This window comes from Diuraphis noxia, unplaced genomic scaffold, assembly GCF_037042655.1.
Source record: "Diuraphis noxia isolate RWA-SAM2 unplaced genomic scaffold, SU_Dnox_SAM2 contig0002, whole genome shotgun sequence".
NCBI lineage: Eukaryota > Metazoa > Arthropoda > Insecta > Hemiptera > Aphididae > Diuraphis > Diuraphis noxia.
This window is the reverse complement of record NW_028301712.1, coordinates 30044128-30071829: the sequence shown is the minus strand read 5'-3', so window position 1 is coordinate 30071829 and position 27702 is coordinate 30044128. Positions and strand designations below refer to the sequence as shown.

At 25.4% G+C, this 27702-nt stretch overlaps 2 protein-coding genes across 3 annotated transcripts; one reads left to right on the top strand and one right to left on the bottom strand.

Moving 5' to 3' along the window:
• On the bottom strand, window positions 1-19246 carry LOC107164195 (Fatty acid transport protein 3). Its single transcript, XM_015511925.2, has 12 exons — window positions 18917-19246; window positions 10311-10464; window positions 9007-9244; window positions 6061-6334; window positions 5690-5891; window positions 3309-3501; window positions 2405-2548; window positions 2155-2289; window positions 1987-2053; window positions 724-814; window positions 499-655; window positions 1-437 (listed from the first exon to the last, which is right to left on the bottom strand). The coding sequence occupies exons 1-12, from the start codon at window positions 19102-19104 to the stop codon at window positions 283-285; spliced, it is 1998 nt and encodes a 665-aa protein (XP_015367411.1). The 5' UTR covers window positions 19105-19246; the 3' UTR covers window positions 1-282.
• On the top strand, window positions 9124-27317 carry LOC107164193 (uncharacterized). 2 transcript variants are annotated; one of them, XM_015511924.2, is made up of 6 exons: window positions 9124-9256; window positions 23500-25061; window positions 25137-25276; window positions 25339-25529; window positions 25607-25876; window positions 26997-27317. In XM_015511924.2, exons 2-6 carry the CDS (start codon window positions 23508-23510, stop codon window positions 27062-27064), a joined length of 2223 nt encoding a protein of 740 aa, XP_015367410.1. In that variant the 5' UTR covers window positions 9124-9256; window positions 23500-23507; the 3' UTR covers window positions 27065-27317. The 2 variants fall into 2 exon arrangements, with proteins under 2 accessions (XP_015367410.1, XP_089074440.1); XM_089218314.1 differs by lacking the exon at window positions 9124-9256 and adding an exon at window positions 16688-16846.
• The last annotated feature ends 385 nt before the right edge of the window (window positions 27318-27702 follow it).

Genomic DNA, 27702 nt, shown 5'->3' with positions numbered 1-27702 from the left:
TAATTTAATACAATTAACTTTTATTTTAAAAAAAATACATAATGATCAAATATCGTAACAACCCAAACTTATTGTATAGTTGATGTACAAAAAATGAATCACAGCTTTTACCCTAAAAATTGTTAAGTCTTTGATTTTGTTTTTTAGCTCTGTATGATACAAATCACCAGATCAATTAGGAAAACAACAATTTGATCATACTATTACTAAAAACATAAACATAAATCCCTTTCAAACCAATACAATAGTACAATATATGATGTACAATAGTTTAAAAACAATTTATAATCTTTTTTCTCCATTTACAATGCTGTCTCGTAACTCTTGTGTGAGTGGAACAAACTTCCTTCCTTCATTAAAGTATAAAGGATCCTCGGTAATTTTGGTAAGATCAAATCCATCATTTTGTACATCAATTTTTTTCATCTTGAACGTTCCTACAAATTAATAGAATAGTATAATAAAAATGACAAAATACATATTGAAAAACAAACTAACCAGTAAGCGACACAGGTGTCTTAACAATTCGTAAAAAGAGTGGCCGGGCGTAGGCTGGTAATGATTTATTGATTCCAGCAGACAATTTATCCAAATCTAAGTCACTAGTTTCATCTACAATAGCAACCATTCCAGCTTTTCCTTCAGTGTTTGGTACCTAGATATGTAAAGTAGATAAAATAGTAATTTAAATAAGGGTAGTTATTTTTTAATTTTGTAAATTACCTCTACTCCATACACTAAGCAGTCTTTTAATTTTACTATATTACTAATAGCAGCCTCCACTTCTGATGTAGAAACATTTTCACCTTTCCACCTATTAATTTAGTTTAATCAATTAACCAGCGCTTAAAATTTTAAACTGTTAAAAATTAAACATATGAATACGTATTGTTATTTATTTTTTATTAGGAACTGAAGACAACTCTCATAAACTTTAAAGACATTTTAGGATAATTTTGGGAAGTGTAAAATGCAAATTAATTTTTTTTTTCAGTGTTCCTACATTATAAAATCTATTATAGTTGTATGATACAAATATTATACAATTGATACAATAAATGCATTTTTTAATAAGTTCACAGGTTTATAAAACATTCAATTTCTCACCTATATTATGTAAGACTTAATTAGTTTGTGAGTAATAGTGGGTACCTATAATAAATACATTATATGTATTTAAAGGCTTATTTCAAATTTTAGTCATATATGAATGTCAATCAAATCTTGTATTTATATAAATAGCAAAAACCCATTTTTGATACAATTTGAGAACCAAGAGCTATTTTTTAAGATACCCACCTAAAGCTATTTATAGTTCGCTGTCTAAAATATATCTAAAAAGTTTGCTGTCTAGCTTTAAAATTAAAAAGACAGTATGAGAGATGCTAAAATTGTATTATTTATTATGCTTAAATTAAAATATTTCAATCATCAATTATTTTTTATTTTTTATGTTTAAGAGGATTTTTTTGTAAAATGTATTAAATAGTAATAATAATTTGAACTGGCTACTAAGAAATTTTTGTTTTTCATCATAAAAATATATTTTAAAAAATGTTTGATTAAATTTTAAATAGCTCTGATTTCGGACAATTTGATTTTTGATTTAGCATAGTTCTCAAGGCTAAATCGCCTTAATGACTAAAAAGTACCCAAACATAGCATCAAAAATAATTGTTGATTTTTTTTAAAAAAAAACCCCCACAAAGGTTAAGAATGTAAAATACAAAAATGTCTTTCAGTACCTCCTAAAAATTGATAAAAATCTCAATTCAAACCAATGTTATGTAATCCAGATAAAAAGTTTGTGTTTTTTAAATTGGTTAACAAACAGTTAATATTTTATTTTTTAGTTATTAAGTGATTTCATTTTATGACACAACAAGCTAACAATTAAGTATGGTCTAATAATATGATAAAATACATAAATACCTATACAAATAATCATGACTTATTAATGTAAAAAACAAATACTATTCAATTTACCTGAAAGTATCTCCTGTACGGTCTTTAAAGTAATAAAAATTAAGTTCATCCCGAATGAGCACATCGCCTATAATATTAAATAAATGATTAAGTGTTTACCTATTTATATCATTAAAATGTTCATTTTTTTATTTTTTATTTAAAAAAAAAACATGTATTAAAAATTACCAGAGTTAAATACTTTGTCTCCTTTACGAAAAACATCTTTAATAATTTTTTTCTCAGAAGCTGATTTTTCTACATAACCACTGAAAGAATTTTCAGTTGTTTTTCTTATATTTCCAACCAATAATCCAGGTTCTCCTATACAAGTAAATTGTGTTTAAAGAATATGTTCTAATTGAATGCCAAATTTATTGTAAGAATTTTGGAAAAAATGTTTCTTATGAAATATAATTAAGTCAAACAAAAATCTTACCAACTTCACATTTAATACACAGATTATTTTTTCCTCGAATAGGTTCATTGGTGTATGGATCAACACGTATCAATGTGACAGGATAAAATGGTTCTCCGATGAATGGAATAAATCCCACAGCTCCAACTTTATTTGTTGTGTTCACTATAAAACAAACAACAAATTTACTAAATGATATATTAATATACTATGCAATATTTTAATGTTCAGAACATTTACAAATTGAGAAATGTCTCCAAAAATAATATAAATAAAATATTTTTAACAGGCTTCAAAATACTTTATTGGATTTGCATTGAAATCAAAAAAATAAAATAAGCTATTATGGGAGATGGAGGTGGAAGAGCTTCATAATTCATATAATATGTTAAACATTTGACAGTTGTATTATGATAATATATTTGAAAACTAAAATTATCAGATTTGAAAATCAATACCTAATGAATGTAATTATTTGTTTACAAAAAAATTTTAAGTTGAATTATTATTTTTTTGTAGTTTCTCCTCATACTTAGGGAAAATGTATGTGTTACTTTCTTAGTAGGTATTCATTAAAATGTTTACTTGGGTAGTAGTCAGTAGATAGAACTATGTATATGCAAATTTAGGAGTACTCCTAATGTCTATAGTATATAGCACTAAAATAATGTTAAAAAACAAAAAAAAGATTTAAAATACAAAAACCATTACCTATAAAAATCATCAATAAATTCATAACATTGCTCAGAATATAAAAATTGGAAAAGTGATAGGTAGGTATGATGTCATTATGTCAATTATTTAAAAAGTGTATAAACTATTCATCATCACAATAATGTTTGATGTAACACTTTTAGATTAGCTTTAAAAAAAAAAAAACTCAAAAGTAGATAGTGTAGTTATATAGGTACTATATTTTTTTTACTCATATTAGCATTCCCCTCAGTGGCTCCATAGAATTCTGCCACTTTCTTTATATTAAACCGTGTAATGAAGTCGGTCCATATTTGAGGTCGAAGACCATTTCCTAAAATCAATCTGACCTGATGAGTTTTGTCAGCATCAGATGGGGGTGACGCCAAACAATAACGACACATTTCACCAATATATTGTGCAACCTTTAAATTTTAATATAATATTGAATTAATAAATATATACCTGGTAATGACCAACGGTTGACTTGGGGGGGACGCAGGGGGACTGAGTACCTCAACTAATTTTTGGGATACACTAGCGTACCCCTACTTCTTTTTTAGTGGGGAACGCATGGGACTGATTGTAATGTAAACTTTTAACTTACCTATTAATTAAAATTGTATTTGAAAATGTGAATTGTAATTTTATTGTATAAATATTTAATATCTAATTCTAATATGAAGTAAACCTTAAGTTACACGGTTACATCTAATAAATTATGATTTATAATATGTTATGATTCATTGATACGTGTTTCTTAATAATTTGTTATGCTTCTTAAGCGACCATAAAGGATGGTGTGGGGCGACCCCCCACGGCCCCGCCACCATGGTTATGTAAGTTTTATTAAAATGCTAGAGACGCTACATTTTAAAAGTAGCTAGAGATCCTCTACTACTTTATTTCCAAGTCAACCACTGGTAATGACTAATAGTATTTATTGCTAAATATTAAAATTATAATAAATAATAAATATAAATAGGTGATTCAAAAGTAATAAATTTACATTCGTAAGTACACTCATTACTATGTTAAATCTTAAGTTTACATAATTAAAAACATTATTATTATTTATTTATTTTTTTAGCATAATTTGATATCATTCCAAAAAAAAGTTTTTTAATAATATAGTTTACTATACCTAGGTATTATTGTGCGGAAAGGGTGGGAAGTCAACTTTTTCAGTCGCCCATGACAGGTAACTATAAAGAATAATTTTATATTTTCGTTAAAACAATATATTATCAGTATAATGACATGAATAGTTTTGTATTTTGAACGTACATATAAGTTGATATCTGATTCGAAGACCAAAATTTGTATATGATTAGGGAGAAGGGGCATAGGACTGCTTAAGAGTTTTACGGACTGATTAAAATATAGGTAGGTGTGGGTCGTAGGTTCTAGCATGATTATTAAAACGACGCCTCAGGGTAATTGCCAAATACCTATACGCATCACGCATGATGACATGATGTTGTTATATGCAAATTATTGTGCATAATATTATGTTAATATAATAAATAAAATAATTTATTAAAAGTATTAATTGGTCGTTTCGAGTGTTTCGACCTAATACCAGTAATATCTATTCAATACAAAGTACCAAATAATGCATACATCTCCAGGGCTCTCGCATACTATAAATATGATATACCTATATAGGCTATATAATATTATAATTAAATGCATTAATTAATTACAACATGTGATATTACTAAATAATCAACTATTTTGTATTTAACTGATGAAAAGTTCCTCTTGAGTTAATTATAACACTTCTCTATCCAATAAATTATTATCTGAATCGACTGGATCATTACATTACAGAGCTGCACACATTAGGAGTGACAGACATAATATCTGACTCGTTTAACCATCATATTAATCTGATTTGAACAATAACTTTTGTAGCGTAGCCGCGTAGGTAGTGGGGAATTTCCCTTATCCGTCTGCTATAGTGCTACGCCGTCACTGCCGGAGTGCTAAATGGGAAATAGGTCATTTCCAACGCTTTAACCGTCATCAAACATTTAATTTTCGATGCAGGAGTGACAAAAAAATATTTACATTAATTTTTTTAGAAATCGCTATTTTTTTTTAGTGATATACATTCATTTCATATTCCGAAGCCGAATAACTTTGATTTTTGATACATAAAAATCAAATTTAGTAAGGTGAAGTCATGACAACTATTGGTGCCTTGTGGTGGTGCGTGGAGTGGACTAGGGTGGCCTTTATAATACACCATAAAATCTAAATTAATCTAGGCTACAAAGAATAATAAGCTCTGCTTATTGCTTTATTATAAAACTAATTATCTACTCGTACCTCGTACGAAATTCGATTTTTATAATTCGAAATACCTATACTATATATATATATATAAAAAAAATTCTGCTTTAAAATATGAAATTAAAAATGTATGTCGTTCTTAAAAAACGTAAAAAAACATAAAAGATTAAGATAAAAAATAAAAAATATTTTTTTTTTTTGCAATGACAACAAATTATGTAAAATGTAAAAATAATAATTTCAAAAAAATTCATTATTTTCAAAATAATGAGTGTATGTGAAATGGATGATTGGATCATGTATATTTATACTTACTGTACATTCATATTTAACACAATCAGTCCAATAGTTAGATGCTGAAAACTTGGACCTTATAACACACGTTGAACCTCCTAAAAGGACAGAGCTAACACCCAAGATACCACCAGCAGTATGATACAATGGTAACGGTGTATACACAACGTCATATTCAGTTATTCCAGCTATGTATTTAACTCCCATCGCCATATAAATAGCTCTAATAAAGTTTGGTAAAAATTTGATAATTGTATAGGTTATAATGAATAATTGTAATAATATCATACAAATATTTAACTAGTTATAGGTACATATTTAGACCCAATGTCATCCAGTCCTTTATAACTTTTAACTACCAATAATTTGTTTTGGCTGTTTTGGGTACCTACCTTGATTGGGTCATAATAGCAGCCTTTGGCATACCCGTAGTTCCTGATGTATAAATATATAACATTTGATCTTTTGAACTACCTTCGGAAATATCTTTTACGGGAGCACTTTTTGATATTTCTTTTAGTTCATAATCAAGATTAATAGCTTTACTTATTGACGTATTAATTAATGAAGTAGTGTCATCACTGTAATTTTTTATGTATACATTCGATTTTGTAAACAGATCAATCAATTTATCATCAGTAGTTATGTTCATAATTTCCGCCAATGCTGTAAACATAATAACAATTAATTAGAAATATATTTATTTCAACGTAGGTATTCAAATGAAAACTAACTTTTAACTGTAAATATTAAGCTGATTTTGAACTTAAAAATCTAAACAATTAAAAATATGGCCTTGTATTAAATCTAAAAATTCTGAATTTGTATAAATACATTACTAAAGGACAAATGGTTTTATATGCTTGATGAATCATACCGAATAAATAAAGTTATGTAGATAATATATTAAAGGTATAGTAGGTACATAAATATCGATGTAATCTTATATTTGTTGCAATCCATTTGCGATTACAAATATAGGTACTAACTTTGTAAAAGGGCTTATGCCTTATGGGGAATGTTTACACAGAATAATAATTAATAATAAGAAAATACGAAGAATACAAACCTGCCCTGCACCCGAAAAAAAATGTGGTCCTAGTTGTGCCTAAACCTAATATAAATATTATAATATCACTACCTATATATTAAGTACATTATATTTTTTTTATCTCAAGTTGATATCTATATTTATTACTATGGAATAAATAATAATAAATAATAACATATAACCTGTGTGTTAATAATTATATATATACGAATACAATATGACCAATAATGTGTAAAATGTTTTAAATAATACCTAATTTAATACTTTAATTTTAATTATATATTTAATTATTGTAATTTAAAATTTTTTACCGTGGCTTATTTTTCCCATGGCTTTTTTTCCTGTGGATTATTTTTGCCGTGGCTTTTTTTTCCTACATCAAACTAATAGACGCGCCTTATCATATACTTGTACAGGAACAATTTTGTAGCCCACATGTTTAGTGATATTTATTATTATAATATTTATTTCATGTTTGGGAAAAATAACGCATTATTTTAATATGATTTTATTATAAATTATAAGTAATATGTATTAAATAACACTACTAATAACCCGAATATTCGATTTGTCGTGGTAAATATACTAATATTGAATTTTGTTAATTATACGTAATACTTAACTAATACGTTATAACACTATTTTATTTGGTAATAAAAATAATTTAAAATTGGTTCATTGGTAATAAATAATAATATATATAAGTAGATAGTAGATATAGTTAAGTATTATATTATTATTAAAAAAAAATGGTCATATCTTGTTCTGCATATAATTGTACTCAAAGGTATACAAAAAGAGTTTCTTTTAATGGGTAAGTCCAAAAAAATTATCAACTATTCTGAATTTAATTTAATATAAACTACCTGACTACTATTTATTTAAAGTTTTCCAAAAGATGATGAATTTAAAAAAATATGGATCCAAGTTATGCGAAGGAATAATTTTACACACAATCTAAACTTTGTACTAAGCATTTTACTAATGATTGCTATGATATTAGTCCTTGGAATTCTCTGAAAAAATTGAAAAACCAGTGACCAGTGATCGTATATGACATAATATAGCGAGTGCTAAACTGCTAAGTACCAAATGTTTCATAGAGGTTTGATTAAAAATCCAAATTTATTTAAAGGTAGGTATTTTAGAGCTTATTTGTACATATTTCAAAAATGTATAGTTTTTAAGAATAAGATCATATTTATAGTCTTTTATTGGTATAATATATATTTGTACTATTTCGTGATTTTTATTGAATGTGAGACCTAGAAATGATATTAACTATTATAAATATATTATATTCATATGTATATAGAGATTAGAGTTGAATAATTATATTTTAAGTAATAATTAAATATTAAACAATCTATTATACCTATAAGAGAAGTGCAACCGACAATTGTACCAAAGCCAGTTCATTTAAGTATTATTTTTTTATCGGGATAACGGGATAGCCACTGCCATATTATACAATATTACTATTCATAAAAGACATTACGTCAATAATATTGAAATTGTAAAAATATTATATCATTAAAATAATGAGCGTCAAAAGATTGCAATAGCGTTGGCCATATTCTATATGACGAATATTATACGAATACGACGGTATTGCCCAAACGTGACGTCACACAGTAACAGATGTTGACGTCAATATATAAATATTTACTGCACGCCGCGCGCCACGTCTAGTTTATAATATTATTATTGAAGAATATAATTTTTTGTTATCAAAAAATAAATATAAATGATAAGGAATTGCCGCCATTATTATATTCTGATATCACGTATTCACAAATTAACGTGTGTGGTTTGATAGTAAAATATAGTGATGAATAATGATTATTGATTCTTATTTCTTAATAATTAATAGTTAATACTTATTACTTAGATGAGTATTGAGTAGACTGAGTAGTGCAAACTGCAAGTGCGATAAGTAGTGAATACCGAGTACTACTTATAACGTTGGTCTAAATAATGAACTCCAAGTTTGAGTAGTAAGTACCTAGTGATTTGTTAATGTGTTGTGCATGTTATTTTATTCTATGCTAATTATTATATTCAGTATCCAAAAAAAATAATAGTATTAGAAATATCCACTATAAAGAACATAAACGGTTAAATTGCAAGTAAGAAGTTTCATTGTATACCAGACTTAAAATGTAATTTATAATTTACATTAATAACCTCGATAAATTAACAGATTAGTTTTAGTGTTTCCAATGTCTTATTCTCATGTTTTTATTGTTAAAATATTATATAGTAAATAGTGAAAACATCTCCTTACCATTGATTTGTTCTTTGCCGATTATGACTGCTGAACAATTTGATACTTTTATAGAATGTGCCAATGTATCAGCACGTAAATTATTATTAATTAAAGCTACTATAACTCCAATTTTAGACAAACCAAGCCAGATACATACGTATTCTGGACAACTTTCCATGTACAAAGCAACAACATCGCCTCGTTTAAATCCTTGCTCTTTGAAATAATTGGCAATTTGGTTGCTGAGCTCTTCAACCTAAAAGCAATTGTAAGTATTTATACTATGATTAATTATTTATCATTTTTATATGATAGTTCTATTAAGTATATTTTATATATTACTATTTTATAATTTTTATCAACCATAAGTTGTAAGGATATAATAAATATTTTACACTTTTTGATCTATCATCAAAAATAATAAATTTTAAGCTAAATTGTCATATTTTTTATTGGTGGCTATTGGCAAAATTGCATAATTCATTTTTATGTTAAAAAGTTTTGTACTAACCATACCAGTAATTTTCTTATTTATTAACCTATGTGAGATTGATTTAATAACTATTGTTCTATCTAATAGTAATACAAATTTAAACCTAAAATTTTTTATTTTATGTTAAAATAGGTATTTAGTGATTTTTATAAATACATCTGTAAATACTCATGTCATAAACATCACTGAAAATAATTTTAGTATTTTAAGAAGTGTTTATCAATTGTTATAGTAAAAATTTATTTATATAATTTGAAATGTAAAATACATAAATATCATGGTTCATTAATCTATTAGGTAGTTGATGGTATCAAAGATATTTTCTGGGATATATAAAATCAAGTTATTATTAGAAAAATCTTATTTAAAATTGTTTTATAAATATGGCATAATATGGCATAAATTGTGCATTAAATTTAGAGCCAATTAAGGTCATTAAAATAATAACAATGTGTTGTGTGTATAAGTAATATTTAACAGGGATATTTTCAAATGTATTAAAACTAAAGAGGATGTTAATTATATTTACAGTTAATAAACTCAGACAAATATTAAAAATTAAAGCTTAATAAAGTTTATCATGATATTTGTTTTAATGATTTTTTTTTTAATACACCGGATTTGGTATGTAATTACTTTAAATATTAGTCTAAATCATATTGTTGAGCTAATGAATTTCTAATACAACCAACGAGTTTTAATGGATTTAATATTTAACCCCATCACATATATTATTAGAAGTAAGTACACATTTTATGTATTGATAGATAGATATTGTTATTAATTTTGATTTATAAACTTCCATTTTTGCATTTATAAGAATATTTACTTCTATATATCTCCAAGTAGAACCTTCATGCTTGAATGCTATTTTATTTGGATGTTTTTCAACATTTCTTTTAAAAATTTTAGCATATGTGTCACATCCCAATAATTTCCATATCCTTATTTTTATAAAATATGTTGAATAGTCTTTGATTAATCTGAAAAAATAATAAAACATAATACTTGTATATATTATTTCCGTTATAGGTATATACTATATAATACTGTTTCATTTATTACAAACTAAAATTGAAAACTTGAATTATATCTCGCTCATGTTTAGTTTTATTTTGTCACTTAATAAGATTTAATTAAATTTCTTGGTAAGTACTAAGTAGTAAGCTACTTATATTAATAAACACTATTTACAACTATAGGCACTAATTTATAGTAATAACCTCATAACTAATTAAACATAATTTTTCAATTAGATTTCACATAGGAATTTTGATGTTTAAATTTAAAAGTACTGATTTATTTAAAGTTAAATAATCATAAAATAATTATAAAAATAGATTGCAATAGTTGAAATAGAGTAAATAAATCTTTTGGTTTTATATTGACATGTTTATTTTTATAATTATTTTTCTATTTTTTAGTTATTCTATTACCTATCTATATGTAGTATATGCCTATCGAGCTTGCAATTTATTCAGTTGATATTTTGAAAAAATCTCAAGCCATTACCGATTTTTTTCTTATTAGTTTCCTATTTCCAAAGAAGAAAAACAAATTAACGTTTAATTCTAAAACATTTTTTATTTAATTAAATATATAGGTACATATATGCAGTGGCGTGCAGAACATTTTTCAGACCAGAGGCAAACTATACAATTTGACACTTTGACACCCACCCTATACAACCATCAGGTTTTTCACTTAATAAAAAATTGTATATATTTATATGATATTTAAAATGTATGATCAAACTAGTGCCCAGTTGGCCAGTTGCACACTTAGTAACCCACCCACCCACCCACCCGTGTTTTCTCTGAGACAGTTGACTCAAAAAATAGCTGTTCAGCACGCCACTGCATATATGGTTACACAATAGTGGTTATATGTATTAAACTGAGCTCTGATTATTTACGTTTTTGGAAGGCGACGATTGATTATGGCATTTAAATACAATATTATAGTTAAAATTACACCACTGACGATTTTTCTGTATAGATCTGAAGTTGGCCATACAGTCTAACAAGTAACAACCACCTTGACACCTTTGTTAAATAGTAGTTTCAGACGTTTCAGTCCTAAAATGTTCAAATCTTAATAAGGCGTGATCTACAAACTATGTAAAGTGTTTTTTTTGTATAATGGGTGCGTGACTTTATGATAGATTAGTTAGTTGGACATTGAGTCACTAACTCAGACAATATATAAATATATAATCAGTGTTTATCTTAATTTTAATTTTGCAAATATGTATATTGATTTAAATACAGGTTACTTAATTTACCGTAATTTTAAATCGCATTTGCATGTAGACAAATAAATTCGAAAACATCCTTCGATTTGTTATGTAAAATCACCTTAAGTGGGTCTTGGACTTCAAATAGCTAACTAAGTCCTACCTCAAAATTCTGACTTCACTATTATTTCCAGTGTGCTAAATGCTTAACTACCTACATACTTTAAAAGAATAAAAATTCAAAAACAAGGTGTCCGGTAAAACAGAAATATACCATAATTATTGTTGTTGGTGGAAGCTCGGTGTAAGAATACTATTTATAGTGTAAACTCTACGCTTATTTTGTAGGGACAATAAGACCTAAAGTACCTAACCCTTAGTATTTTCGACTTCCTTTCAAATGTAAAGTAAATTCAGTTCAAGCAGGATCGCAGAGATTTCCTAGATACTATCATTCCATAATCGAGGATTGGTAAAACTTAATAAAACAAATGTAAACCTAATTTGAAAGTTATTAAGACCTTTAAAGGGTGCGGACGTGTAAAACTGCCGTGATCGCTGAATAAAACGATAAGGACCTTTATAAGTTATAACGTTTAACGGACATCTATCCGTCATCTTGCTTTAAACAATTATTATTTCTATTGTAATTGAAACAATATAATTTCATTGTATGAAATGTAGGTATTAAGAGTAATTAATTCTCAGTGTTTATATAAGTAATTTAAGTTACCACTATTTTTAGGCATCTTATGAGAAAAAATTACCGCACAACTCAAATAGTTCACTTTTACGTGACATATTATATTAATTATTTAAATATTAACACATTATACATAAAATAATAAACTATATTGAGGTGTGTTTGATAGAAGTTTTCTGTACATATATTATTGATAAGCAATCAAATCACTCTGTATATAATGCACAGGTCACAACCGTACGAATGTACGAATATCGTCCTTGATTGTTAAATAGACACATCATAACAAAATAAGGTAGCTAGTCTAATAATTGAACGGACCCTACAACGTGGTTAATCATGTTTAATAATATGAGTAGGTACGTATATTATGTAAAAGAATCAGTCCTCCGTTATAGTGAAAAAATATAATTTTATTGTTCTGATATATCTAATTGGTATCCTAAAAATTGATAAAATAAAATAGCTCATATGATCTTGGAACAAAAGATTAGTAATATTATAATATAAATATTATAAAACACTGCCAGTAGCTATTTATGGTTCTAAAAAATATACTTAGTACAGGATTTATATAAATAAGTAAATATAATGATATAATAATAAAATGTATCAGTTGTTCAAAAACACAGACATTGTTGTACTTAAGATTATAGTCAGAATGGTTAGGAATTTATAAATAATTTGATTAACACAGTCAAAATAATTTATTTATATCTACTTTGCCAAGCAATGCACATTGTTTAGTCACTGTATATTTTTCATGACAAATTTAAAATCCCCGAAATATAATAAAAAAACCAAGCCAAACATTGAAACATATACCATTCGTAAAAGTTAATAGAGGTGCCATATAATATTTTTATTGTTAAAGCTTTTTAAAGCGGTATTAAGAGGACGCCACATGGGCATTTGTTTTTTCCGTAATTTCTTAGATTAGATTAAATTTACCTTATATACAATTTTAAATAAGTTATGATCATTTTAAAACTTTTTTTGTATATTTTAAAATAATCATAACTTACTTAAAAATAATAGTATCAAAAAAATCATCCGAGATGCCCTTGATATTATTCTTGACTTTAAATTTTATTAAAGGTAAATTCAATCTAATTTTAAAAATTAAAGGGTAAAATGTATTATTGTGAACGTAAAATTTGCAATGTGTAAAATATACTTAAGGTGTCATTTTAATTTAATATCTAAATATACATGGAGTAGTAATATCATCATCATATTTTGATATTCAATATATTATAGTTATACATATAATATAGAATACGTTTAGATTATCATAATATACAGAATTTTAAAAATAATCATTTCATAAAGAAAATTATTAATATTATTTATTTAAGTAGGTAATTAATATATACAATATTACGACTTACTATGCATAGTACACTCGTATCTATGTAATGTATCGTAAGTATACATAGAAAGAATGAGAGTTTAGTATAAAGTTAATCTGTATGGAAAATTGCATTTAGAATTTTTGGAATATTCTGATTACTCATCTGTTAGTCATTTGTTAGTGTTGATATGTAGGTACTTAACGTCTTAAACTTTATAGGTTATTATTATTTTTAAAAGTTTGCCAATTTATGAACAAAGACGTGCTCAGATTACGAAACGTAATTAATTACAGTGGAACCTCAAAAAGTCGAATTTTCGATAACTTGATGTTTTTTTCGCACGCAACCGATTCGAGTTTTGGAGGTTCCACTGTATATTAATTATATTAAGCTAAAACTTTATTAATATTTATTATAATTATTAATACCTAGTTTTGTCTCTAATAATTTTTATTAGATTTAATTAATTTAGGTATATATTTATATATTATATCCAATTTACTTCCATAGTTAATTTATATAATTGAGTACATAATTATTATCAAGGGTGCAATAATCGTGTTTGTAAATTTGAAATTTGTTTGAAGGGTAAAGAAAATTTGAGTTTTATGTTTTTTAGACTTCAAACTATATGGTTTATCAATACCTATTAATAAATACCCACAACCTACCTTCATAATGATATGATCACGGTTAATTGAGTTTATCTCACTTATTATCTCTTTCAGAATATTAAAAAACAAATTGCTTTTCTTGCTTTACCTATATATAATTTTAAACAACTGATTTTATGTAAGATTTATTTTGTATCTCATCGACCTGTTCATATTTCTTATCACTATTACAAAACCATTTAAAATATTTTTAGTTACCAAAACTTTCTCTTTATGTTCCGACCTAATGGTATACATATTATATTATTTGTTAAGTAACCTTCTTATTAAAAATTAATAATGATTGTAGTTTTTATTATGTGGGTTATGAATAATTTCAATCAACATTTTTAAGATGAATATGGTGTTAAGGGTAAAAAATTTAGTAAAATCTTTCAATATTAAGAAGTTTTAAAAAATGGATTGGTTTAAAATGCCTAAGTCTTTATAATATGTGTAAATACAATATATATGCATGCAAGTGTCGAGATTTCCTAGAAATATCATCTATATAAAGTAGGCATCTATCTACACCTAACCTAACCAGTGATTATTTGATTTCCGATACCGTTATATTTCAAGGTCATAGCCTGTTTTTCAGTTTCTTTTTTAATAAAATTCAAATAATATTATTTATTCATTAACATTTTTACGTGACAAGGCTTTAAATACAGAAATATATAATAATATAATTAGAACAACGAAAAAAAATACATACAATAATATTTTAGTTAAGATTAAGTAGGTGCCTATGTAAGTCTGAATATTGAAATATATTAATAATATGACATCGTATAACATAATATATAATAATGGGTTTTACGGGTTTAGTTTGAAAATATAAAAAAAGCTTTCGTTCTAAAACATATTTAGCTGAACATAAGAAAAAAATCATGCCAAATTACATATAGGTAGTAAAAGCACTCTCGGAAAAAAATAATCAGCTTTTGAATTTCTAATCGAATAATTGTGTGTACAAATACCAATCTTATTTCATAAATCAGAACAGTCAATATTGTTATTAGAAAGATAATATAATAAATAAGACGTTAGATATAACTTACATCTAACCAAACCACACATGACTGAATCCGCTACTCTCTAGTCTCTAGAAATAGGTAAATTTAAAAGGAAAGCAATTGACATTAAGAATTTATCCTATGCTCGAATTTTTACCCCGTATAATTTTAAATCATTATGTATTTTGATTTCATTAAAAATTTTCAATATAAATGTTTTTTTTTTACATTTTTTTAACCATATTCTCACCGCGAGTACCTACATTAAAAATTTTTTTGTACAAAATTATTACATTAAATTAGTTACGCAACCTTTATTTACAAATTACAACAACTAAGGTTTGTAAATTGTAGAAGGTAGGTGAAACGGTACGTGCTGTTCTAACAACTATATAAAATAATAAATAATGATTTCAAGTGAAAGTGATCAAATGAAGGAAGTTGTTGTGTAGCATACCATAACCATAGTTCATAACTATGTGAATTTTTCTTGTAAAATCTAGCTACACCTTTACAACCTTATATTATTATATTAATTTTATTTGTTGCTATTTAGATTAAAAAAAAAAAAAAAAAAAACAATACATTTATATAGTCATAACATATAGATCATATTATTCAATAGTCATGCCAAATAATAAAAGTTAAAAAGAATATATATTTAATGGATATACTTTTGTTTTTTATTGTAACTATCATCATTGAGACTATATTGAAGTGTCGTACTGCTGTATTAATTAGGAGACAGCCTTGACATTGCAACATAGATGTAAATTATTAGAATATTACATTATTATTTTTCATTTTTTTTTTTTATGCTCATATAATAAAAAAAAAAAATGAATAAAATATTTAAAGTTTATAAGATTATAAATATTTAAGAATTTATCATTATGTACCCAAAGTACTAACTAATACAATTTCAAATTATATAAAAACAAATATATCTATTTTAAATGTTGATATTAAAATTCGATTAATCATACTTCTACAATCTATAAATTTTCTTATAATTTATCTCTAACTTCGTTTTAAGTGATGAGGAGGGTTATCTGGGAGGCTATCAGATAAAGATGATTAAAGGTGTATAAATCAAACTTTTTCAAAATGAATGGATGCAAGTACAGATAGTCTGGACTCTAATTAATCTAGAAAATAAGAATTTAAAGATAATTGTGAAGAGTGCTTGCGTAGTTACGTATTACGAAGCTTCAGTTAGTAAATATTATAGGTTGATTGATTGGAAGGATTGAAGCAAATTTATGCTTGAGGTTTTGGAATAATATTACCTATAAGTCTACTATTGTATATAGCATAAACTATTCTTAGAAATAAACGTTGATTCTCATCTCGTCTCCTTCGTACAGAATATGTCTACATGCCGTAAAAAACTAAATAGGTATGTTTTATTTTTTTTTTTTTTATTAATTGTTTATGGCATCAACTACATGGTTATTAGCCGGCGTTACATATTAAATTTACATTAATTACATACTTGCTTAATTTCTACTTATTACCTATATTTAAAGATTTACATTTTAATATTATGTTTTATTGAATTCAAACTTAACACATTTATTAGAAATTTACAATGACACTGACCCAATGACGAAATACCTACCATTCATATCTACCCACTCAAAACATACTCTATACTAGAAGCGAGTTCTCCTGGTTTTCTTAGTATTCCTCTGGTATTTAAAAAAATATTTAGGTACTCCGAAGATTGTAAATGTACGGTGTTTCTATTCTTTATTAAATAATCTTTTTTGGTTAAAATTAAAATACAAGCACCTATAATATTTCCAGAAGTTTTTGTTTAAGTTCAGAATTTTTCATTTTATTTTATTTTTGGTATGTTTTATGTTATTCTAATTTTACGTATATCTAACAAAAACATCTCATAAATCAATTTTAGTTGTTTTAAAGCATTTTTTAGCTATTTATGTGTACTGTTATCCTGGCGCACTGCAAAATTATTTTTTGAAAGAAATTAATTTTTAATTGCTTTCAAATGCATAATAAATAATACATCACTATCAACCACTGATGAACCTAAACGAATTCAGATTATACCAATTATCAGTTCTAGATCTTGTACGGTTTTTTCGGTTGTGGATTTTTATTCAAGTTTAATCGCCGTTTTTCCGTATTTTTGTCCTTTTTTACTTAGATTTTATTTTAAAAATTTTACTAGACAACTACCTATCACTTAGTTAATTTTATTAAGCAAAACATACTTGGAACGCAACATCGAGGAATATTGCGAGATTTCAATAAATAAACCATTTTTATTGATAATCAAGTGTCTAAGTATCATATCCCTCTGATTTCGACATTAGCCAAATTTTATTTATTTCTTAAAAATATAAGCGAATTTTACTTTTAAGCCTGTATATTCTTATGACCCTAAAATTGTAGTTCGATATTTACGATTTATACAAATTAACAGAAAAGTTGTTATGATAATTTCAGATATAATCATTCATTATTATAGATATATACCATTATTATATTATAATAACGTAAACATTTTTGATAATATAAGAATTGTTTTAGTATATAAGTGTATATTTATTGGTTATATAAGCTTATAAATATAACATATTTCATTATTAGCCATATTAAATAAAAATTATATTTGACGATTAACATTTAAATAAGTTTTAAAATAAGATCGATGTAATATAATATGTTGTGTATGTAGGTATTATCTGATTTATTTATTAATTAACACAATTTAAAGATAATTAAATAATCGTTAAAAAATCGTTAAAAAATTACATTAGTTTTAAACACATTAAAGATTTAAATAGGTTCTAATTTTTAACAAATAACTGATGTGTTTTAAAGTGTTATCTTTTTATTTATCTTGGCAATATATTTTGTGTTATTAATATTGACGTATGTATTTTTTGAAAATATTATACTTGTCCATTAAAATATTTTTATATGTAATGGTAGGTATTCAAATGTAATAATATATGGTTAAGTCTCGATAGTTTGAATCATGGGGAGAATACAATTCGACTTAAGTAATTTTTGAGTATTATACTTCAATACGACTTAAAAACACTTCAAAGGAAAAAAAATCGAGTTATCGAGACTCGAGTACTCGACTGTATTTTAATTCTTACTAACTACTAATTACGTTGTTTTGATATTATTTATTATATATTTAGACTTTGTTTTAAAAATGATTCTAATTTTATTAGGTATATTGATATATTTTGTTCAATTGTATTTGAAACTTTTAAATGTTTTAAAACCAGTTTTCTTTGTTTTTACATCGTATTATATATTCGATGATTCGAAATTCATTACGGTAAGGTTACAAATAACTTAAAATTATAATCATATATAGCTATTATTAGTTATTACACATGTGTAAATGTACGAATATTTGATATTGCTTAAGTTTCATTTAGTTAAATGTTTCATTAATCCTGTATTATTTTTGTTTACTTACATTGCGTCTCTTGGAAGGGTTTGCCATACTCTGACCAAAAAATTCCAGTAGTTGATTACTAACCATACTGCACTCAAAACTGTAACTACATAAAATATACAATATTTGAGGGCGATTAACAAAACGGCTATAGCAATAACCGCTGTGAGCGAAACAAACGACACACTATATTGATTGTCTTTATTCATAATTATTATGGATATAACGAAAAAGTAATGAAAAAAAATGTTCCCAGTTATTAGCTCTACCCTCACGTGCACGACGTGATAACTGTGTAACGACTAACGTAGTTACCCAGTCCCGGTGAGTGGCTAGCCGGCTGACGGATATGCATGCTATACCTTAGTCTATACTGTATAATATAGTGTATAGCATACACTGTGTAGTCATATATATTGTATAATATAATCGCAACAGCGACATCTAGTAGCATGCATACTTGTCTATTATAAAAAAACGGTTTCAATACTTACCTTTGAAATCATTTTGAACTAAATTTAAATTGCTATTATTTTATATTTATTATATAATGTTCTGTTTTATGATTAAACTTATACCCGAAATATACATTTTTCCTTTAAAATTCAATATATATTTAATATTAAGAATAGATGCTTACCTATTTTTAAACGCAATTTTTTGTTTTTGAAAAAAAATGTATTATATGAAAAATCATCGAAATATAATATGAAATTTGGATTTGACTATTTTGAGTAGGTGCCAGTCTAATATATTTTGTATAAATCAGACTATAAAATTATTTTTTACTAATTACCATATAGCTGATCCATCTAAACGCGATCTAAACTCTATAGTTTATAGGTCAAATGATTTGTTATTGTAAATACGTTAAAACGTATACAAATATTGTACCCGACTCACTTTATATATTTTATATAATGTGTCGATAATCAATATAAATATTACTCATTTTGGAAAATGTAATTTTTGTTCAATCATATGAGCTATTTTAAGCGTGTTTGATACTTTGGAACGAATTAAATAGATGAATAGGTGAAAATAATACCTACTGTATACGATTTCAAATTCTTATTGTTGTTTTTGTTGTAATTGGAATGTCTATATATTATGTACATTTACATGGTTTTTTAGGTTATATGATAATTATATGTTATAAGTAGAAAAACTAAATGATTACAAAACAATATAGGTATATTTTAAATGTATACGATTAAATAATGAGATATGCATTTAAATTTTAACAGTCCCTATAAATCAATAATTTAAAAACATATTAACAAATAATTATAAGATATAAATATACTTAAAACTTCAAAATTTAAAAAAAAATGTTGGAACTAGAAATTTGTTGTAAAATCAACCACAGTACATTTCAAAGTATATTGTTTATTTTTAAAACCATTTAGATCAATAAATTTCAGTGGAAGTATGAGGTTTGTTAATGTACAATGTTGTAGCACTTAAATTACTTCTTGTATTTTATTGAAATTTGTTAGTCAGTTGAAACTTAGTTTAAATTCAAACATTTTTATAACGTACTTAGGTATTGATTGTTTACAAAATATGTTTATGGTCTAGACCAGTGATGCCCAACATTTTTTGTTCAACGTGCGACTTTGGTAAGCTATAATTTTCAAGCGAGCCACCAAATATATAATATATTATATTATATATATATATTATATATATATATATATATATTATATATATATATTATATATATATATATATTTATTTTATTATTATCATTACTATTATAAAATAAATAAATATAATGTTGCTTGTTTTAGAATATTTTGTTTTATTTAAAAATTTGTAACGGGCCACTCACAATACCTTCGAGTGCCATATGTGGCCAGCGGGTGGTGGGTTGTGCCTTGTGCACCTCTGGTCTATACTCTATACGACTATACAAGCTACAGTGATTATGTAACACATGATTCATGTTCAAATGTAACATGTTTATATTGCATATCTTAACAGATATTAGTTACTACCAGAGGCGGCTCCATAGACTTGGTTGAGGTGGAGGGGTTATAATTTTGACAAAACTATATGTAAAAAAAATATATCAATAATGTTATCTATTTGATCACTTTGTTATACACATAATAAGGATAGTCAGCAGATCATTGACCATGGTATATTTTATACTATAAAATATTATTATAGTCTATAGGATATAGTTTATTTTATAGGTTCTTTATAATATAGATACTAGATAGCAGATACATACCGTTATAACTTATACCTCTATCTACATATTTGTGCGTGTTAAATGAATTTATTTTAACAAAATACATTTTTTTATAAATACGGGCTCGGGAGACTTAGGCCCCCTGAAGTCGTCCCTGATTACGATTTTCACACTTTGGCGTGTTTATTTTAAGCGTAGCTAATTATTGTGATATGGTAACTGTATGCACAAAGTGCTTTTATAATTATTTTTATAAGAAAAATAAAGCAGAGTAACGTTATACCAGTGTTTAAATTATACGTATATTGTAATTATTTACAGATGAAATAATTTATCTTTCATGGAATATTTAAGTTATTTAAAATAATTATTCCCATTTAGGTAGTTTGTAAGATATTATTTTTAACGATTAATTATAAAACAATATGTTTTCTATATTACATGTAGATATACTATAACTTTCAAATATTTGCCTTTGTTAATATAAAGTACATTGTAAAAGATGATATTTTATTTAACAAAAAAGTTATAGGTGCCTAGTTGATAAATTAAACTTTGCACTTCAATGCAAACTTGTATTCTGACCAAGGTGCAATGTGTATTTGTATAGATTATGCGTAACAGTTAATGGTATGCATGTAATACTTATATTCATTGCCACACAACCATAGGTTATAGAAGTTCACGATATGTTGCTAATCTACATACAATTGATATTTTATTAAATGCAAATACTGTTTGTAGTTTAGCTATAATATTTGGATAGTAAAAAATACTCGTAAATGTATTATAGTAAATTAACCAAAAGTCAATATATAATGTTAGTTTTGCAAATAGTATTTTTTCGTGGTAGGATTTCTAGTGATCAACTTGATAATGCTTATATTATTTTTTATTGAATTTTTATTACGTTTAACATGTTACTTTAATTTAAATATATATTATTTGATTTAATTATCATAATATTCATTTACAATTTAATTTTGTTGTTAAATTTAATTTAATCAGCTTTTGAAATACCTATACTACTGAGGGTTTATTACTCAAATTAAAATCTTAGTAAAAAATTATTTAAACTTTTTAAATCAAATTAAATATAATATACACATTACTGTAATGTCTCGTCAAATTAAATCAAATTTTAAATGATTCTTCAAATGTTCACTACGTTATGATTCCCCGCGACTATAACATGTCATTTTCTATTGTATCATCGATGTCTAAATACCTATTAAGGCTCATCTGTGTTCTTCTATTTCTAATTTTGGTTGCTCTTTCATTTATTGTCATGATACTCTTGACATTTTAGTTAAATTTGTTTCTGATATTTTATTTTTATTTGAATTTATATTTTTTTCTTATTGCGCACTTTTCGTCAAAATATGAATCCTATATCTATTCGTTATAACATAACATTTATCAAAGAACTCTAATATTTGTCGCAGTGGTAATTTGACGTAACTATTTTTTAAAACGTTTATGTTAATTATTTCATCAAACATGTCCTTTTGTGCCATTATATATATATTTTTTTATACCGTTACAAACTTTAAAATAAAAGTAATTGTAGCATAGCTTATAATTTTATTAATATCTCATAATTAAATAGTTTTATAAAAATGTTGTATAATAGATAGAGATAATAATAATAATTGACTAATAAAAATACACTCTTCAATAATATTACTAACAATAATGATCATTTTACGATAGTAAAATATAATATAATGTAGATATACTATTTTGGAAATACATTTTTATTGAAATTGTTTTATTCACTAGGTTTCAACTATCAATTATTATTATGATCTATATTTTTCTAATCCGTCAAAGGTAATTATAAAACAATTATTTCTATACTTTCAAATCAATCGGTGAAATTGATTTATATTCTTTTTTAACCCGTGTTCTATACATTCCGTGAATTCATCGCTCTTAAGTTATATGTATTGTACAGTAATCTCCATACAGTCTAAACTTTTTATAGTACCACTCATTTCGGGAATTTTGGCAAATTACAATATAACTAGTGATGACCCTTTTTACATTGATGATCGCTATGTTTGAGATTACTTTTAGTCAGATTATGTCGTAACACTCGTAACTGGTGGTAACATTTCAGTTGTACCTACACTCGTAATTGTCGTGGATAATGATCATTATTCATTGACAATGATAAAACTAAATTCGAATATCAATGTATATAAAGTTACGCCGATCCACAAATGTAGTCATAGATGTGATTTAGTACTTTAATAGGTCCCATGTACATTGGGCATTAGGCATAACATAACTTAGCAATATCTACTTTTTATGTATATTTTAGAATTCAAAAAATATTTTGTATATTTTATTGTAATGTCTAAGAATATAATATTATGACATAATGAATTCATGATTATAGGAAAAGAAATGGACAACCTACCTAAGCATTCATCTTTTAAAAAGTTAGAGGTTATTTGGAACAGAAATACCAGTACTCACAAACCAAAATTATTACCTGAATTAAAAGGAATTAACATAGAAGATAGTGTTGAAAAAGTTAAAAAATCAGCTAAATATCCGAGTGTTAAAATTAATGAAAATAAAATAGAACATGTTCACAAACGTGTAAAAAGAAGTTTATTCCGAGAAGATAAAAACGGTAAAGTATACCAACATTCAGAACCAGAAGAACTAAATAAGAAAATTTGTGAGAATTTTGATTATACAAATAGCTTAAGGAAAAGAAACTATAGCATATACAAAGCTTCTCAATTAAATTGCCCCCAAATTGTATCAAATCGAAAAAATACAATAAGAAATCAAGATCCATCATTACATACATCGAAACAGTGTTTATTTCCAACAAAAAGTGCCAAGACTGAAATTTCGTTGTCACATACGGTTGATCCATTGGTCATCAAACCATCGGATCAACTTAATTTTCACACTAAAGTTTTCGGTTGTTCTAAATCTCCCGAGATCATGTCAAATCGAAAACGATACGTTATGAACAATAATTTTAACAAGATTGATGTTTCTAAAAACGAAAACATAAACTATAAGACGTGTATTGACATTCCAATAGATCTAGCACCAGAAAAGTTAGATGCAAAATATAATAATGTAAATATACACATAAGTTCAATGGAATCAAAATTTAATCTTGCTAATTCTGAAGATATTATTGAATCTTCCGAAAAAATTGTCTCACCCGTTATGAAAAAAAAAAAACAAAAAAAAAATCGGATTCATACCAAAAAAACTATTATCAAAAACTATACCAATGGGAGTAAAGTGCCAAAATGTAAGACATTTACTGATGGAAAAAATAAAATTAATTTACCAACTAATGAAATTCAGAAAAGTACAAATATATCAACAACCGCGAAAAATGAATTTTGTGATGAATTCAATTTTGATTCTATAGATATTATCAATACAGAAAATATTTTGAAGTATCCTATAACTAGATTTTTAAAAAAGTCTTCAATTGTATCACAAGAACATCAAAATCGAGGATTACCAGAATTGTGTATAATTAATGATGACAATCAAATATATTATTCCGAAACATCTTTAACACATTCATCTTTGAACACAAAAAAAATTACCAAAAATACAGTTAAAGAACATACAAAAATATGTGAACATCATAGAAAAAAGCTTTTTAATCAGAATGAAGACAATATTGTTTCATTTATGCATTCATCAGAAATAAGTGTAATCCCTTCTACTCCTGAACATGAATCAATTAATATAGACAATTCTATAGTCCAATACTCCCCTGAAATAATTTCAAGTCCATATGTTCCATTGATTGAAGTCGATCAATCGCCTAAAACTCCACATGAGAATAATAATCAAGTGCTCATTCAATCTGTTCAAACTCCACCAAATGTTGATGGCATAACATTACCAGGTTTATTTGAGCCTATAGCTTCTCCTACACAGTCCTTTGTCAATCACGAACTACCATTTAAAGTGTGTATTTAAAGTTATAGTAATAATGTGGTTAGTATAAACATTAAACACATAGTAATTTCTTTTTGTTTACAGATTGACTCTATAGAATCACCTAGAGCTATTCATGAAGATGATGATATTATCATTTCACCTGAAATAAATAGGAGAAAATCGGACAATAGCCCTTCATCACCTAATTGTTTCGACTCTGCTAAAAAACGTAAAAAAATGAAGTAAGTATCTTGACTTTTCGAAAAATAGTTTATCGTTATTAAAAGTTAAATATTTTTTACAGTAAGGATGGATTGAGAGGAAAATTTCGAGATCTTATTAACCGTAAGAAATCTGAAGCTTGTATTCGAGAATATGAGAAAAGCTTATCTAAAAATTATAAGCCAAAACAAGGTGAAACTGCATTATTAAAGGTTATTGAAGCATGGAAAGAATTTAGAATGATTGTTTTACTTTGTTACTACATGAAATCTGGTAAAGAAGTTAAAATTATAGTTGTAATTAAATTAAAGCAATGAATATCATTACTATAACAGTATAATTTATTACAGATAAGGAAGTTCAAAGAGTGTTGGTAACTTTAAATAATTGTCCTTTAAATGTTACGAAGAATAGTGTAATACGGATTTACTCTCCATGGTTGACAATTAAATCTGACATAACTGAAGTGCTGTTTACTGGAATCATTCACGCTGAAGTAATTGAATTTTCAGAATCTATTCCTAGGTCATTTGAACTTCTAGAAGGAAGTACAGATCATAATGGATTACTGACAACTGTACTTGAAAATAAATTATTATGGAAATGCAATTGTTCTAAAGGTATAACAATATTTTGTTTAGTGAGAACTAATTATCTATATCTAATAAAACTGAAATTTAAAATATTCTAGTCGGTGCTTGAAAAAAACATTTATATTTATATAAATCAAATAATCTTAGTATTTATATTGATATGATTGTACTTTTTAAATACCCGTTATAAAAAACCACAAACTTGGGTGCTTAAATAAAATTGTCATTGGTTTTAAATTGGATTTTATCAATTACGTCGTTTTTCGATAACATCAGATAATCCCTAATATTGTCATAAAAGTATAATGATATATGTATAATGTATATATTGTGGAGAATAAAATTGGGTGACCTAATAATAGATATATAGAATTATAGAAACAAGTAGTATGACTAATAGGCGTTTTATATTTAAAAAATAAATAAATATGTGTATAAAAAGAAGTTATTTAATACAATTTCATAACATATTTGGCGCCATATTTGAATGTACAGTAACTTAATAACTTAAATTTTTAATTGTATTGTATGTATTATTATTTTTATTTTTACACATATTAACATATTTGAATAAAATGTATACCTTAATATAAAATTACATACTCCAAATAAAATAAATATATTATTATTATTTATGTTTTTTTCTCGTTTTAATGTATCTGCCCCCAAACAGCCATGTCTATATGACATTGTGATCATTTGTCCTTGATCTTATATGTAACTGCATCTACTAAATATACAATAACAAGTTCTAACAAAAGAGAATTGACTTTAAAATTGCCTGAAATCGACCATTTGGCTGCCCCTGGAATATAGTGTTATTTAAATTATATGATTGACAAATATATAAAAAACAGTGCTTATACTTTGTAGTCAAGTAGTTTGGCTACTTTCATTCTAAACTTAAATTACCCTGGAAACAAGCTAATAGATACTTTTAAACATCTTAAACTACCAAACAATACTTATTAATATTCAATTACTATTACAATATATAAAAATGTACCATCCAAAGACATTCTCTTTAAAAATTTTAAATAAACATGTTGATACTTACTCCTGAATAACATTCTATATAATTGCTTATTTTATGTTAACGTATTAATGTGTATTTTATAGAAATGTGCTAATGATATACTATTTTTAGATGCTGCCTGTCAATGCTTGGGAGAATTAAGTGCTTACAACTATTTACAGTACATGATTCCACATTAATATATTGTATTCATTCTAATTCATATACTCTAAGGTTGCTTAAACTATTTTTATTTTTCATGGTTAATTTTTGCAATCAAAAAATTACTATAAATAATATATATTTTTATTATACTGTTATTAGTGTTATTTGTATTTAGATTTTAATTTGATCATTATTGTTATATTTATTATATGAATTAAATTATGGAATATTTTATAAGGAGCTGTAATTAGTTTCCTAGATAATTAAATCATAATTTATGTTTTTAAATGTATGTAATTTATTGTCTTCCAATCTATGTATTTATATTTTATTATGAAAATAAAACATTTTTTTTTTTTAGTGATATTTTATTGTTACAAGGAATTAATAATACGCAACACCACATACACCTTAAGTATATTTTTAGTCTAACTCTTTAGCCGTGTTTACACTTAATATGATGCTTATTATTATTGATATATTTATTTTCACTTTATTATTGAGAAAAATATTTCTCAATGTATATTTTTTAATTTATTTCTTCAATTTATAATGCAATTTTACTATTATTGTTACTTAAGTAAAATCTGATAAAATATGCATATCTCAGAACAATATTGTAGTTTTTTTGTGTAAGCATTAGGTCAAAATAAATAACTATAATACAATATGC